Raw genomic sequence first — 13,229 nt, forward strand, 5'->3', positions numbered from 1 at the left:
CAATATATTGTTTTTGGCATTTGAGCGTACTGTACTCTGACCTTGAAGTCTTAAGCTTTAGGGATCGGTGATCATTTTGGCAAAGTTCTTCCTGCTGTTCTGCTGTCCAATAGATAAATGTAGAGCCAACTTTTTTTTCCAGCCTGTAGAGAGAGAGGCAGAGGGACACAAGTTACTTTTCCTCCTGTCAGACATGATGGATAAAGCTCATTTAAGCTCTTACTACTCATTCCAACCCCTCTCCTCTCCTCTCCTCTCCTCTCCCTCCTCTCCTCTCCTCTCTCTCCTCTCCTCTCCTCTCCTCTCCTCTCCTCTCCTCTCCTCTCCTCTCCTCTCCTCTCCTCTCCTCTCCTCTCCTCTCCCCTCCCCTCCCCTCCCTCTCCTCTCCTCTCCTCTCCTCTCCTCTCCTCTCCTCTCCTCTCCCTCCCTCCCCTCCCCTCCCCTCCCCTCCCCTCCCCTCCCCTCTCCTCTCCTCTCCTCTCCTCTCCTCTCCTCTCCTCTCCTCTCCTCTCCCCTCCCCTCCCCTCCCCTCCCCTCCCCTCTCCTCTCCTCTCCTCTCCTCTCCTCTCCTCTCCTCTCCTCTCTCCTCTCCTCTCGTGACTCTCGTCTTGTGACTCTCGTTTTGTGACTCATCTCATCCCATCTTGTCTATCCACCTGCAGGTTCACCCCCTCCAAAGCTGCGCTGGTTCAAGAATGGCCTGGAGATACACCCTGACCAACCAGAGCTTTATGTGGACCACGACGGCTCTCTAGTGATTGGCTCAGCAACTGCCAGTCACAGTGGGGACTTCAAGTGCGTGGCAAGCAATGAGGCGGGCTCTGTTGAGAGGAAGACCAGATTGAAAGTGAACGGTGAGACAACTTTTTTGTTAGTAATGGCTACAACTGGTACATTGCACAGTTGCACACCCTGCTGAGTAGCTGCCACTTTGTTGAGTTAATGACTGTCACACAGCGAGTGGAGAGGTGAGCCTGACCTTTTTCCTTTTTAGCAGCATCATTCCCAATAGTCAGCACCTCGTTCGGTGTTCAGTCTGCTGGTCTATTTTTTGACATTGCAATGAAATGTCTTATTCTTCCTACATAGTTCCCCCTGAGATCCAGGATGATGGCCGGTCCTTGAACCTCACGGTCACCTTGAGGCAGCCTCTCACCCTCGGCTGTGATGCCTTCGGCATCCCCTCCCCATCGATCACCTGGACTAAAGACGGTCGACCTGTGAGTTACTCGTTACCTCACTGCTATCCATGCTATCCCGTTTTCACATCTTAATTCAAAGCTAGCTGCGCAGTGCCACCAAGTGGTCACAGAGCTAATTGCAATCTGGCATTATGGTGTCACTTTCTTTTGGATTGTATGTACAGGTGGATGCTCCTGGAGTTTACCTGCAGAACGGGAACAGACTGCTGAAAATATACAGAGTTCAAGCTGACCATGCAGGCCAATTCGCCTGTACAGCCCACAACACAGCTGGGGAGGCCCGGAGGGAGTATAACATAGTGGTTCAAGGTGAGCTCATAAACACCACCTATAATGCTAAACCACAGGTTCCCAAACAGTTTAGGGGAGGGGGCTTCCCTGGACCCCAATATGGTGGTAACCAGTATATAACCAATTTATTCATATTGTCCTGGTTTGATCTGGTGTGCCTTGTCACAGCTCCACCGGTGATCTCCGGAACGTCCAGGTTGCAGGAGTTGTCTGTGGTTCTGGGTCAGGAGGTGGAGTTCCAGTGTCGGGTCAGCGGCAGTCCAGCGCCCAGAGTGGAGTGGAGCCGTGATGGAGAGTAAGTCCCAGGATAGACTCTGTTCAGCTAATCACATACACACATATGATACACACCAGGATAGACTCTGTTCAGCTAATCACATACACACATATGATACACACCAGGATAGACTCTGTTCAGCTAATCACATACACACATATGATACACACCAGGATCGACTCTGTTCAGCTAATCACATACACACATATGATACACACCAGGATAGACTCTGTTCAGCTAATCACATACACACATATGATACACACCAGGATAGACTCTGTTCAGCTAATCACATACACACATATGATACACACCAGGATCGACTCTGTTCAGCTAATCACATACACACATATGATACACACCAGGATAGACTCTGTTCAGCTAATCACATACACACATATGATACACACCAGGATAGACTCTGTTCAGCTAATCACATACACACATATGATACACACCAGGATCGACTCTGTTCAGCTAATCACATACACACATATGATACACACCAGGATATACTCTGTTCAGCTAATCACATACACACATATGATACACACCAGGATAGACTCTGTTCAGCTAATCACATACACACATATGATACACACCAGGATCGACTCTGTTCAGCTAATCACATACACACATATGATACACACCAGGATCGACTCTGTTCAGCTAATCACATACACACATATGATACACACCAGGATAGACTCTGTTCAGCTAATCACATACACACATATGATACACACCAGGATCGACTCTGTTCAGCTAATCACATACACACATATGATACACACCAGGATAGACTCTGTTCAGCTAATCACATACACACATATGATACACACCAGGATAGACTCTGTTCAGCTAATCACATACACACATATGATACACACCAGGATAGACTCTGTTCAGCTAATCACATACACACATATGATACACACCAGGATAGACTCTGTTCAGCTAATCACATACACACATATGATACACACCAGGATATACTCTGTTCAGCTAATCACATACACACATATGATACACACCAGGATAGACTCTGTTCAGCTAATCACATACACACATATGATACACACCAGGATAGACTCTGTTCAGCTAATCACATACACACATATGATACACACCAGGATATACTCTGTTCAGCTAATCACATACACACATATGATACACACCAGGATAGACTCTGTTCAGCTAATCACATACACACATATGATACACACATCAACTTTGATTTGATTTGCAGGGTTCTGTCCCGGGATGGGGACCCCCATGTAGAGTTCCTGGAAGATGGCCAGGTGTTAAAGGTGAAGTCAGTCAGACTGCGGGATCAGGGCCTCTACCAGTGTATGGCCAGTAACAATGCAGGAACTCAGACACGCCAGTTTAGACTCACAGTACAAGGTAAAGCCTCATCCTCTGACACAAACAACAACTCAACTCAAGATAAAAAAATAATAATAATAAAAAAAAAATAAAGTATAATATTAATAAACCTACACTCAGGTATTCTGCCTTTAGACTAATTGTTAATTCTTTCATATTTGTATGCATTTATCAGCTCCCCCTACTATCAGGGGTCCCAGCGAGACCTCGGAGGTGCAGGTAGTGCTGGGTTTCTCCACCGTCCTGCCCTGTGACGTGGAGGGCTCTCCTACACCCAGCATCACTTGGCTGAAGGACAACCATCCCATCGTGTCCAGCGCCCAGCTCACCTACACCCGCGGCGGGCAGGCCCTGAGGCTGGGGTCAGCACAGGGGGACAGCACAGGCCTCTACACATGCCGAGCCACCAACCCGGCCGGCACTGCCGTCAAACACTATTCACTCATTGTGCTGGGTAAGAGATATACTATGAATAAGTCTGTCCTTACCTCACATTACTGTTTACAGAGAAAAAACCCTTTCACGTAAATACGTGTTTTTAGATGCAAAGCACCTCTATGACCTCACTCACTCACTCACTCACTCACTCACTCACTCACTCACTCACTCACTCACTCACTCACTCACTCACTCACTCACTCACTCACTCACTCACTCACTCACTCACTCACTCACTCACTCACTCACTCACTCACTCACTCACTCACTCAGCGCCTAGTTGCAGCTCATAGGCACATTGCTTTGTGTGAGACCAGCCTGCTTCACATCTATGTGTTTTCTCTCATCAGTTCCACCACAGATAGAAGGAGACTCCACATCTCTGATTTTCGGTGGCCGGGAGGAGAAAGTACGGATCAATGGTACTTTAACCCTTTCCTGCCTGGCCAAAGGCTTTCCAGAACCCAAGACCCAGTGGTTCAAAGATGGACAGGTTGGTGTGGTGGATGGTTTAAACACTCACTTTCACCTGTCGCGTGTAGCGAATTCCGGCAAACGTGATGTAAACGTGAGAGCATTTTATAATCTTGACTGTGTCCTTCCTGTAGTTGCTGAATGGAAACTTCCACACCGGTATTCAAGGGGACGGTCATGTCCTCCACCTAGAGAACGTTATGATGTCCCACAAGGGACACTACACCTGTGTGGTCACCAACACAGCAGGAGAAGACAAGAGGGACTTCCATGTTACTGTTCAAGGTGAGTGTAATGTCATCGTTCAAGAGGGCGGGGCTTGAGATGAGGTCAATTGGGTCAGTTACACTCAATTATGGCAGCCATTGAGCCTGCATAGCCCAAGGTTGGTTGTTACACAGTGGTGGTGAAGGAAGCAATTTCGACCCTACATTGTAAAAAGCTCTTTGAGTGTGTCTAGAAAAGCACTATATAAATGCAATGATCATTCACTCACTGGGGCTACACCCATCCTAAAAATGTATATGGTCATTCCATTGTAAAGCGCTTTGAGTAGCATTGGTACTTGAAAACTGCAGCCTAGAAGTGGCGCAGACAATGATACGCTGTTTGTAATGGATTCCTAGGCAAGGAAGATAAACAAAAGATAAACCTTATACTGATTTATCGCTGTGTCATGGTATGTATGTGATGATGTATATGGTGTTCTGGTGTGTGTACATCTTCTATTGCCTATGTTTGTTTAATGAGCCTCTACACAGTATGGTGGTGTTTCTACATGCTTTATGTATCCATGTATTCCTATAGCTTGCATTTACGATTTTAGATACTGAAATTATATGAGCAATTCATAAATAATTTCCCCCTCTCTCTCTCTCTCTCTCTCTCTCTCTCTCTCTCTCTCTCTCTCTCTCTCTCTCTCTCTCCCCCTAGTTCCTCCCATCTTCCGCAGGGTGAGTAACACTGCAGCCTGGGGTCTTGGAGAGGATGACGAGGAAGGGGATGATGAGGAAGGGATGACAGAGAAGAGAGAAGTGTTCCTGGGCCATCCCATCAGCCTGTCCTGTGAGAGTAACGCCATCCCCCCGCCCAAGCTCAGCTGGTACAGAGAGGGACGCAAGCTCACCAGCGCCGACGGTGTGGTACTGCTTCCAGGTCAGAGGACACCTGGATGATGTCTGTTTTGAGATGCAGAGAGAGAGAGAGACCGACGCTGTCACTAACTCCTGCTGTCACTCACACACTCACTCACTGACACACTCACTCACACATACACTCACTCAGCGAGTGGCACATTGCCCCTAGTGGCAGCTCATGTGCATTGCAACTTGTGTCAGGCCAGTGCAATGCTATGCATCAATTACAATTGTGTCCTTGTTTAAAGAATATTTCCGAGGTATTTCTGCATTATTCAATAGAATACAGTGGAGAGTCACCGAAAAGATTGGAGACAGAGTAGGTATGACATGTGACAAAGGTCATGAGCCAGATTCTAACCTTTGATGTCACGAGAATATTTCGATTCACATACGTAGCTTCATTCACACATACATCTTCTCTTGTGTGGGTTTGTCCTCTCAGGTGGACAGGTGCTACAGATCTCCCGAGTACAGAAGGAGGATGCTGGGAAATATACATGTCAGGCTGTCAACGAGGCAGGGGAGGACCGCATGCACTTTGAACTGGACGTCCTGGGTAAGCATGGCCATCTTTCATCTACAACCAGATACATAGTTGAAAATCAAATGCGATAATTCTATTTGGAATAATGAACATGACATTGAATACGTCACTTGGGACGGTTATACCCCATTTGAATTCCCCAGTCGCTCCTGTGATCATGGGTTCGTTGGAGGAGTTCATGGAGGACATAGCGGCGGTGGTCAACAGCACCGTCATCCTGCACTGTGATGTGACGGGTCACCCGGCGCCAGCCATCTCCTGGCTGAGGGACGGCCAGCCGGTGTACACAGACACGCTGCACCACGTCACTGAGGACGGCAGGCAGCTCCAGGTCAGTACACAGACACGCTGCACCACGTCACTGAGGACGGCAGGCAGCTCCAGGTCAGCTAGAGAGAGCATGCATTTATTTGCGTGAATTCGGCTAGTTCATATCTTAGTTTAAGGTCTTTAGTCAGTATACGGTGCATCTCTTCATATACCAATCATGCATATCCCCATGTAAAATATACCAGTGAGCAGAATATTCTGAATATTACTAGGGAAGTGGAACTATGCAACATGCCCCAATATGCCTGAATAATATGAGCATATTCCATCTCATAGTCAGATTCAGATTTCTCATCTTTCATCTCATAACTTGCGCTGTTTATTGTGAATGTGATGCTTAAACCCACGCTCAAATAGCCCACACATGGGAATAACACATGAACACAAAGACACTCACTACAGCTCACACCTTCCTGTCTTCCAGCTCCTCAGTGTACAGGTCTCTGACATGGCCGGCTACCTCTGCGTCGCTGAGAACAAGGTCGGAGCCGTTGAGAAGCTCTTTAGTCTCACTGTGCAAGGTGAGACACGTCCAAGTCACTACTCTACCTCTGTCCACCTCCTTCAGTTCACATCATAAGGACTGAGAGTCTTCCACTCTGTTATACAACCGGTTGTCCCTAGAGAGGACAGACTGTTGGCCTGCGGCTTGTAGTTAAACACCGTTGTCTCTTGTCCTCAGTTCCTCCGAGGATGGTTGGGCAGAAGGAGGAGGAGGTGAGCGTGATCGAGGGTCACATGGTGTCTCTGCTGTGTGACGTCCAGGCCTACCCTCCCCCAGAGATCACCTGGACCCGGGACGGCCAGCTGCTCCAGTTCAGCACCGGCCTCCACATCCTACCAGGTCAGAACCGTCTGTGTGATAACAACACACGTTACAAAGTCTAAATAAAACACAATACGCAACAAAAGTGCACACGTCAGTCAATGAAACGTAAAAAAACTTTTGGAGACACTTGTCATCACTGGAGACACTTGTTACATTTGAGCCTAATGCTTTAAGGATCGCAAGACACCAAATCAAGTTGGCTGTGCAAAAAGCATCTTTGTAGCTTAGCCATCGCTAGTTGTAAAATCTACAATGTGACAAGGTGATCAAAAGCAAAAGAAAATGCAACAACGAACGATTACAGACGTCTCTAGCAATGGTCTGTGATCTGATATCTTCTTAATCTTAATCAGAATTTAACAGAAGCATGTGTTTCCAATTGAATAACTGCACTCGTAATGCATTTCATCGTTTGTATCTTACTGCAGGGGGCCAGATGCTGCAGCTCCCCCGGGCCAGAGTGGAAGACGCAGGACAGTACGTCTGCACAGCCACCAACTCAGCAGGCCAGGACCAGAAGAGCATCCTGCTCAGTGTTCATGGTGAGAAACACTGTGATGCCCTCTGCACAACTCGGCAAATGTATCGATGATTGCTACTATAAAACATTGTATGGAAACAAGGACACAGCAGTGTCATAGAAGCATTCATCTTCTATTTGATTGAACACAAAGTGTCATACCTGTGAGCCGCCACTAGGGGCAGAGTGGCGAACCACGAGTGAATGAATCACTGAATGATTGAGTGAGTCAGTCAGTGGCGTCATAGGTCTGCGAAGTGCTTCGCATCGGAAAAACTCACGTCATCTAATGAGCATCACATCGCACCTGGAAGTGACCTGATACAAACCAGCTGTTCGGAAGTGAATCATGCCTCATAAGAAATGAGTCATGCTGAGGTCATACCTTCTCACCGTGTGTCAACAGTCCTGCCCACCCTGAAGCCCCATCTCGACTCGGAATCGGACCTGGTGACTCCTCAGGTAGGCTCCTCTGTCACCCTGCGCTGCGAGGCCAGGGGCTTTCCGAAGCCTGAGGTCACGTGGTACAAGAACGGCCTGCAGCTGGCATCAGGGAACGGACTGAAGATGGATCGTCAACAGCTGGAGATCATAGGAGTACATGTCAGTGACCCGCATTTTCAACTTTCAAACTTTTACGGTGCTTCATAATGGATGAAGACTGAAATATTAAATATTTGCCTTTTTTGTAACCTCCCGGTCTGTAGGTGGCTGATGGTGGCACCTACACCTGCAAGGTGTCCAATGTGGCTGGACAGGTGGACAGGACCTTCAGGTTGACAGTCCATGGTGAGACAAACCTCTACTGTGCCTTCTGCGGCTGCCCCCACTTAGTTGATTAATCTGTCGATTTAGTCTCAAGTTTGTCTCTATATCTATGCATTTTTATCCCCAAATAAATAAAAACAAATAAAAACATAGTTTACACATCTGGTAACTGGAGATTTGAAGAGGTCCGTGTGATTGCATGTGGGAGACACAATTTTACAGATTTTGTGGATGAAATCAACGAATCGATTAGCCGGCAATTTCTTGGAGGACATCGCCTAAAAGTGCTTCAACAGTACCACTCTCACACCGGTCTGTATAGTACTGAGAGGAATGCAATTTTTCACCATAATACCATTGGTATCTTCCTCAGTCCCCCCTGCCCTGGACGGGCCTGTCCAGCAGTCCCTGACCCAGACCCTGGGCTCCCACATCAGCCTGCTGTGTGAGGCCTCCGGGGTCCCGGTGCCCAGCATCACCTGGCTCAAGGATGGAACTCCTATTGGTGAGAGAGGACTGGGATGGAATAGGATTGGAGGAAGCAAATATGAATAGGATATATATATATAAATGTACTTTTTGTCAAGTATATGACATGATTTGTATTTGCTGTCCAGAGAGCAGTCTGCAGTGGCAGTGGTCGGTTCGAGGCAACAGGCTGGAGCTGGGCCCTCTCACTCTGTCTCACGCTGGAACATACACCTGCCTGGCCAAGAACAGCGATGGACAAACGCAGAAGGACTACACGCTCACAGTGCAGGGTAAAGATCAGTACACACACACACACACACACACACCACAAACCTCACACAGGGGTCAAGGTCGGGGGTTGTCGTTCCATTGCCATTTGAGATTGGTAACTTGGTAACTAACAATGAACCCTTTCACTGCCACACTACAGAAGGTTAACCCCTTCACTACCACACTACAGACGGTTAAGTGGTAGTGAACGGGTTAACCTTCTGTAGTGCGGTTGTGCAAGGGTTAACCCTTTGTCATTTGGCAGTGAAAGGGTTAACCTTCTGTATTGTTGCGGTGAAAGGGTTAACCCTTTGGTAGTGTGGTAGTGAAAGGGTTAAAGATAGATATATATATATATATATATACAGTAGATACTGTCTGTGTGTCCCTGTGGGGAAATAGGTTTGCATCACAAGGCATTTCTTCACAATGTCACAAACATGACCAATAGACAAACTCATATACACATACCTGACACCTTGCAATAAATAGGGTCTAAAGAAAGGGGGAAAATAAGAACAATAGTTAGCATGGGAGCAACTCCTGCCCAGACCAGCTGGACATCCTGTGTAACCAGGAAGGAGTAGGTCAAAGGTCAAGGGGGATAGAGTGCTAGTGCATTACCAGATTAAGAATGTAATGGCTTGTGGAACAAATACGGGGGGGGGGGGGGGTATTGTCGCCCAGATAGCAACAATTCAAAGGCTATACAAACAATAAAACCCTTGCTCCCACTGACTTCCCAGTGTCACCCACCATCTTGGACTCTGGCCACACGCCTGACATGAGCGCTCCGCTGGGAGATGAGCTGACGCTGGAGTGCAGAGTGACGGGGACCCCCGCCCCCCGGGTCAGCTGGCTGAAGAACGGAGTGACTCTGGAGGGATCCGACAGCCAGCACATAGAGTAGGTCTTTCTCATTCACACTCTGAACCTTCACTACTAAATGTATATATATATAGTGTTGTGTGATTGTAGTAGTAATTAAAGGAAGCGAGTTCTGTGTACTATTTTACATTTCACAGCATGAACCCAGACGGCAGCACCTTAACCTTACTGAGGCTGAGTCCTGAGGATTCTGGGACATATACCTGTCTGGCTGTCAGCCCTGCTGGTCAGGAGACCAAAATCTACACCCTCTTTGTACTCGGTCAGTACTTTTAGAAGTCCACCGGTATAGTGACGTGTTTCAGTAGCTTCTTACCATCTGGACCAGACTAGTTATTGTGATGTTGCTCCTCCTACCACCCTCACAGTGCCTCCGTCTATCTCCGGTGAGACCACCGTCCCGAGGGAGGTGCAGACCACCCAAGACAGCGTGGTGACCCTGGAGTGTCAGGCAGCAGGGAACCCCCCGCCCCAGATCAGCTGGCTGAAGAACGGACGGCCCCTGCTCCTCTCTCCGCGCACGCGCCTCCTCTCTGCCGACTCTGTGCTTAGGTCAGTTTTAGATTAGTGATAAACACCTTGACCATTAACCCTTTCACATGTATATTTTGTTCATGTTTTCTCTCTAGAACTCTCTCGCGCCATAGTGTCATACTTTTCATAGATGTTGCCCACCTGAAAGGGTTAACACAGGCTGGTTCAGGTTAGATAATAACCACAGTGCTTCCTTTTCTTAGGATTTCTCCTGTTCAGCTGTCTGATTCTGGAGTCTACACGTGTGTTGCACGCAGTCGCGCCGGCCTTGCTGAGCTCAGCTACGATGTCCAGGTCCAAGGTACCGAAAATAAACAAATGAATAAACAGCTCGCAAACACTGCAGCTCCAATGTTCACCTGTTTATTGCACCGATTAGCAGTAACACCTGCTCTTCATCCGACACCTTCACACGTAACACGACACCTTCACACGTAACACGACACCTTCACACGTAACACGACACCTTCACACGTAACACGACACCTTCACACGTAACATGACACCTTCACATGTAACACGACACCTTCACACGTAACACGACACCTTCACATGTAACACGACACCTTCACACGTAACACGACACCTTCACACGTAACACGACACCTTCACACGTAACACGACACCTTCACACGTAACACGACACCTTCACACGTAACACGACACCTTCACACGTAACACGACACCTTCACACGTAACACGACACCTTCACACGTAACACGACACCTTCACACGTAACACGACACCTTCACACGTAACACGACACCTTCACACGTAACACGACACCTTCACACGTAACACGACACCTTCACACGTAACACGACACCTTCACACGTAACACGACACCTTCACACGTAACACGACACCTTCACACGTAACACGACACCTTCACACGTAACACGACACCTTCACACGTAACACGACACCTTCACACGTAACACGACACCTTCACACGTAACACGACACCTTCACACGTAACACGACACCTTCACACGTAACACGACACCTTCACACGTAACACGACACCTTCACACGTAACACGACACCTTCACACGTAACACGACACCTTCACACGTAACACGACACCTTCACACGTAACACGACACCTTCACACGTAACACGACACCTTCACACGTAACACGACACCTTCACACGTAACACGACACCTCAGACACCTTCACATGTAACAGCCGGGTCAGACACCTTCACATGTAACATCACATGTAACAGCCGGGTCAGACACCTTCACACGTAACATCACATGTAACAGCCGGGTCAGACACCTTCACATGTAACATCACATGTAACAGCCAGGTCAGACACCTTCACACGTAACACGACACCTTCACACGTAACACGACACCTTCACACGTAACACGACACCTTCACACGTAACACGACACCTTCACACGTAACACGACACCTTCACACGTAACACGACACCTTCACATGTAACAGCCAGGTCAGACACCTTCACACGTAACAGCCGGGTCAGACACCTTCACATGTAACATCACATGTAACAGCCGGGTCAGACACCTTCCATGTAACAGCCAGGTCAGACACCTTCACACGTAACAGCCGGGTCAGACACCTTCACATGTAACATCACATGTAACAGCCGGGTCAGACACCTTCACATGTAACATCACATGTAACAGCCGGGTCAGACACCTTCACACGTAACAGCCGGGTCAGACACCTTCACATGTAACAGCCGGGTCAGACACCTTCACGCAAGTATATAGAGGGGTTATATGCAGGTATATTCAGACAAATATATGTGTGTGTGTGTATATATATATATATATGCAGTAATATAAAGAGTACATGGGTAGACAGAAGCAGTAGGTAGGTATAAATTGAGTATAGGCAACGGAGCCTAGGGTGTAATGTCAGAGTTCAGAGTTTAACTTGTGACCGTTTCGGAATGGTTGTAAGCCCTGGTCACTGCCTCCTCATACACTCAGTGGAGTTGTATTTTTAACTCATTCCATGTGTATATTATGTCTGTCTGTGCCTCAGTGCCCCCTGCTGTGGACCATGTTGAACCAGTGGAGCCCGTCACAGTGATCCTGGGGTCCTTGGTGACGCTGACCTGTGAGGCGCGGGGTGTCCCCCCTCCCTCTCTGACTTGGCTGAAGGACGGACAGCCCCTGTCCCTGCACCGTAACCTGCTGCTGGACGGCCAGGAGACGCGTCTCCAGCTGCCTGACGTGGCGCCCTCAGATGCAGGCCTCTATAGCTGTGTGGCCAGTAACCAGGCTGGCAGCAGCACCAAGAGCTTCAACCTCACCGTGCTAGGTGATCACCAGCCACACCACACCACACCATACCAGCCACACCACACCATACCACACCACACCACACCATACCACACCATACCACACCATACCACACCATACCACACCATACCATACCATACCACACCATACCATACCATACCATACCATACCATACCATACCACACCATACCACACCATACCATACCATACCATACCACACCATACCATACCACACCATACCATACCATACCACACCATACCATACCATACCATACCACACCATACCATACCACACCATACCATACCATACCACACCATACCATACCATACCACACCATACCATACCACACCATACCATACCACACCATACCATACCATACCACACCATACCATACCATACCATACCACACCATACCATACCATACCACACCACACCATACCATACCACACCATACCATACCACACCACACCATACCACACCATACCATACCATACCATACCACACCATACCATACCATACCATACCACACCATACCATACCACACCACACCACACCATACCATACCACACCATACCATAC

At 48.1% G+C, this 13,229-nt stretch overlaps 1 protein-coding gene across 1 annotated transcript in view; it reads left to right on the forward strand.

The window, feature by feature from the left end:
* Positions 1–13,229, forward strand: part of hmcn2 (hemicentin 2) — a gene marked incomplete at its 5' end in the record, with an annotated part of 94,763 nt that overhangs the window by 44,890 nt on the left and 36,644 nt on the right. The window contains 23 exons of the mRNA XM_084318209.1: positions 663–854; positions 1,090–1,220; positions 1,367–1,511; positions 1,662–1,788; positions 3,020–3,177; positions 3,335–3,613; positions 3,948–4,090; positions 4,206–4,356; positions 5,005–5,226; positions 5,653–5,766; positions 5,898–6,085; positions 6,509–6,605; positions 6,767–6,928; positions 7,342–7,455; positions 7,840–8,036; positions 8,141–8,222; positions 8,575–8,706; positions 8,819–8,962; positions 9,689–9,848; positions 9,968–10,092; positions 10,199–10,382; positions 10,568–10,665; positions 12,390–12,668. Coding sequence (XP_084174335.1) covers positions 663–854; positions 1,090–1,220; positions 1,367–1,511; positions 1,662–1,788; positions 3,020–3,177; positions 3,335–3,613; positions 3,948–4,090; positions 4,206–4,356; positions 5,005–5,226; positions 5,653–5,766; positions 5,898–6,085; positions 6,509–6,605; positions 6,767–6,928; positions 7,342–7,455; positions 7,840–8,036; positions 8,141–8,222; positions 8,575–8,706; positions 8,819–8,962; positions 9,689–9,848; positions 9,968–10,092; positions 10,199–10,382; positions 10,568–10,665; positions 12,390–12,668 — 3,624 coding nt within the window. The remainder of the gene's footprint in view (positions 1–662; positions 855–1,089; positions 1,221–1,366; positions 1,512–1,661; positions 1,789–3,019; positions 3,178–3,334; positions 3,614–3,947; positions 4,091–4,205; positions 4,357–5,004; positions 5,227–5,652; positions 5,767–5,897; positions 6,086–6,508; positions 6,606–6,766; positions 6,929–7,341; positions 7,456–7,839; positions 8,037–8,140; positions 8,223–8,574; positions 8,707–8,818; positions 8,963–9,688; positions 9,849–9,967; positions 10,093–10,198; positions 10,383–10,567; positions 10,666–12,389; positions 12,669–13,229) is intronic.

Source organism: Notolepis coatsorum, assembly GCF_963971535.1.
Source record: "Notolepis coatsorum genome assembly, chromosome: 1".
NCBI lineage: Eukaryota > Metazoa > Chordata > Actinopteri > Aulopiformes > Paralepididae > Notolepis > Notolepis coatsorum.